Source organism: Austrofundulus limnaeus, unplaced genomic scaffold (genome assembly GCF_001266775.1).
Source record: "Austrofundulus limnaeus strain Quisiro unplaced genomic scaffold, Austrofundulus_limnaeus-1.0 Scaffold497, whole genome shotgun sequence".
Taxonomy (NCBI): Eukaryota; Metazoa; Chordata; class Actinopteri; order Cyprinodontiformes; family Rivulidae; genus Austrofundulus; species Austrofundulus limnaeus.
The window spans coordinates 304,418-307,680 of NW_013952899.1; the positions used below are offsets into that span (position 1 = coordinate 304,418).

The 3,263-nt window shown below is 41.5% G+C and overlaps 1 protein-coding gene across 1 annotated transcript in view; it reads left to right on the forward strand.

The window, feature by feature from the left end:
* The window catches only part of ccdc39 (coiled-coil domain 39 molecular ruler complex subunit), a gene marked incomplete in the record, with an annotated part of 29,925 nt that extends 28,763 nt beyond the window's left edge, over window positions 1-1,162 (forward strand). The window contains 3 exon segments of the mRNA XM_014025754.1: window positions 324-503; window positions 578-666; window positions 854-1,162. Coding sequence (XP_013881208.1) covers window positions 324-503; window positions 578-666; window positions 854-965 — 381 coding nt within the window.
* Window positions 1,163-3,263: the final 2,101 nt, after the last annotated feature.

Consider the following 3,263-nt stretch of genomic DNA (forward strand, 5'->3'; position numbering starts at 1 on the left):
CTTCAGGGTGGATATAGCTCGTTAGCAGCCTCGCACCGATGACGTAGTTGATGTCATCATTTACCCAGAATGCTTTGTGTGTAAATAAAATGGCTCTGTCCGTGTTGAAATATATTTTTAAAAATTCACAAAACTAAACAGCCTACGCTATTTTTAGTCTGTATTTTACAGTTAAAATAAATGTTTTTCAAATAAAGTCTAATGTTACAAGTGATCAGGGATCCCATTAATAAGAATATTTCGCAACAAGAGACGAAGCAGAAGAAGTGCTGCCGTTGTCCCTGAATGAACGTTGCGTTTGGTGTTGTCCTGCTGTTTAACAGTGCTCTAAACTCACCAAAGAAATCCACTCAGYCAAGAAAACCAAAGCTGAGACTGTTGAGGAGCAGGACATCAAACTGAAGGAGTTAAAGGAGTTTAACAAAAATATCAACAAGATGCTGAACGAAGGCATGGAGGACAGTTGTGAGCTCGGATCAGTGCTGGAGGAGTCTCTCCTGCAGGTTTAACAACAAACATTATTTAAAGCAGATAAGTAAAGCTGGAAGAGGTCACTACATTTCTGTTTATCCTGCAGGCCAGTCTTCCACTTCCATCTCCTGCCTGCGCTGTCAGCAGCCAGCGGAGCTCCAGGAGGAACTTCTCCCAAAGCTCCTCCTCTCGCAGGTCAGCATAAAGTCCAAACAGAGAGCACTGAGGTCCACGTTGGAGATGAAACTGTAAAATGAAATGTACAGAATAAATCTGACAGATCAGTTTTGTGTTAAAAGTGAATGTTTTTCATCTGGTAAACGAATCAAATAAGATTGGAGCCATGACTCTGCGTGKTTACAGTCTTCCCTGTGGTCTGCAGGTCCCCTGCGTCCTCAGCCGGCCCCAGTCCCAAAGGACCCGCACTGTCCTCCCCCCAGCCGAAGATCCTCAACCTGGACTTTGATCTGACCGGAAAGCCTCCAGGTCTGTAAGCAGCAGGAAGTCACAGCACTAACAAAAAAACATGTTGGTTTTGATGAAGCRCTGAGAAAAGGTTCAGATGTTAAACACTGTTTTTTAATTACTGTTATGTTTTCTTTTACTGTGAAAATATGTGACCTAAACCATCTTAAATTGTTTTTGTTCCTCAAGACAAAACAATAAAATGTTTGTTTTCTAAGACTATTTATTTATTTGTTTGCTTGTTATTTATTTYTATGAAGGTAAATCTCGCACTCGAAGCAGGGGATCATATTGTTTTCGTACCGGTTTTTTTTTTTCATGAATTTTGGTCAGCTGTATCACAGAAACGGCTGCACCGATCAACATGAAATTTGGTAGGACTGTAGTTGAGTCTGACCTACACTGCATCAGCCAACGGTTTTACAATAGACCCCATATTTGTGGAGGGGGCTCCCTCTAAAATGGGGGTGTCTGGAGTCCCAAAAATGCTTAWAACTCAAAAACTATTCAACATAGGAGCTTCAGATTTTTTGTTGTGTAGCTCTGATGAAGGGCTGCCCATCCAGCCCACCAATGAGAACCCCCCACCCATATCTGAATCTGTTCTGGTGAGTCATAGGGATGTCCCAATCAGATACTCAGAATTGGTATCGGTGGCAGATACGGCCTTTTTTTGAAAATCGGGTAGAATTGGATGTAGTCGTGATCGGGCCCAGATTTCGCGACAGTTTTCAGCATCATCATGCTTTACAACTGCCGTTAAGAAGTCGAGACGTACACAAGTATGCAACCATGTCCACAGTGTGGGAACACTTTTCAGTAGAAAACAATGATGATGAAACTGCTTCTTGCAAAATCTGCAAATTGGATGTTTCTCGTGGTGGGAGCAGCAGGGCTCGCTTTAATACTACCAACCTTGTCACTTGGAAAGAAATGAAGCTATTGGATCGGTATCGGAAAGATTAATCCTTAAAATAATCATATTGTATCSGGAGCCAAAAAATCTGGATCGGGACATCCCTTGTGAGTCCTGAGTTCTGGTGCATTGGAGCTTTGCGAATGTGCAGGGGTCATATATGCTACCACTATGCTACATCTAGTTTTTCATGCCTCTTCTCACAGATTGAACAACCAGGACTGTTCTCTTCATGCAGTCCAGTCCTGCCTGCTGGTTAACGCACTAAATGAGCCGCTGACACWAAAGTCTGCATGATTTGGATCTTTTATTTTTACAGATGCATTTGTTRTTTCAGTCATAATATTCTTTCAGTCGCCTGAGCAAAGTCACTGTTGCTCCAGTCTAAAACAAAATAACCCGACTCATCCTACATCTGCAGCCAAACATGAACCTCACTTTGATAACAGTGATGAAGATCACCAGAGCCTGAAAGACCACTCATTACTCTCCAGTCATTTGGTTTTTGATGTAATGAGCTGAAGAAACCTGGGGCTTAGTCTGCTGCTTCTTATTTACAAAACTGAAAACTATTTTTTATATTTTTAACTCTGGGCGGCACGGTGACTCAGTTGGTGGAGCTGATGCCTCTCAGCAAGAAGGTCACCGGTTCAAATCCCGGCCCGGGGACCTTTCTGGGTAGAGTTTGCATTTTCTCTCCGGGCACTCCGGCTTCCTCCCACAGACCAAAAACATGACTGTTGGGTTAATTGATAACTCTAAATTGTCCACAGGTGTGAGTGAGAGAGTGAATGGTTGTTTGTCTCGTTTGTCTCTCTATATGTGTCTCTGTGATGGACTGGAGACATGTTCAGGGTAAAGCTACCCTGCCCGTCACACTGTGACTGCTGGATATGGGCATCAGTGACCCTGAGAGGAGGAAGTGGGTATAAATAATGAATGGATGTATGGAAAAGGGAAGRTGACATATCTGAACACCCCAGGAGGTAATGTGTGACACACCATGTTGGATCAAGAACAAGTTCTTCCAATGGTCATGCATCATATCAAAGAAGACAAGAATTGTCTCTGAAAATGAGTGCTGCAAATTAGTGGCAGATCTAGAATTTTTCTGAGTAAGGGGTCATCAAGGGGCGAAAGTATTTATACAGGGGCCAAATATTTGTTCAACATCCTTTAGCACACAATTCCCTGATTTTGATACGTACTGTATGTACACTGAAAAAATTAATTTGTAAGATTTACTTGAAAAAAATACTCTAACAAATTTGCACTGTCATTTGTTAAGTAAATTTAAATGCTACAAATTCATGTAATATTTACTCATCATTATCTAGTAAAAGTTATTAAGAATATAGTTAAAGATTGTGAATAAATCAGGTAAATTTTACTTAATTTGACATTCGGATGG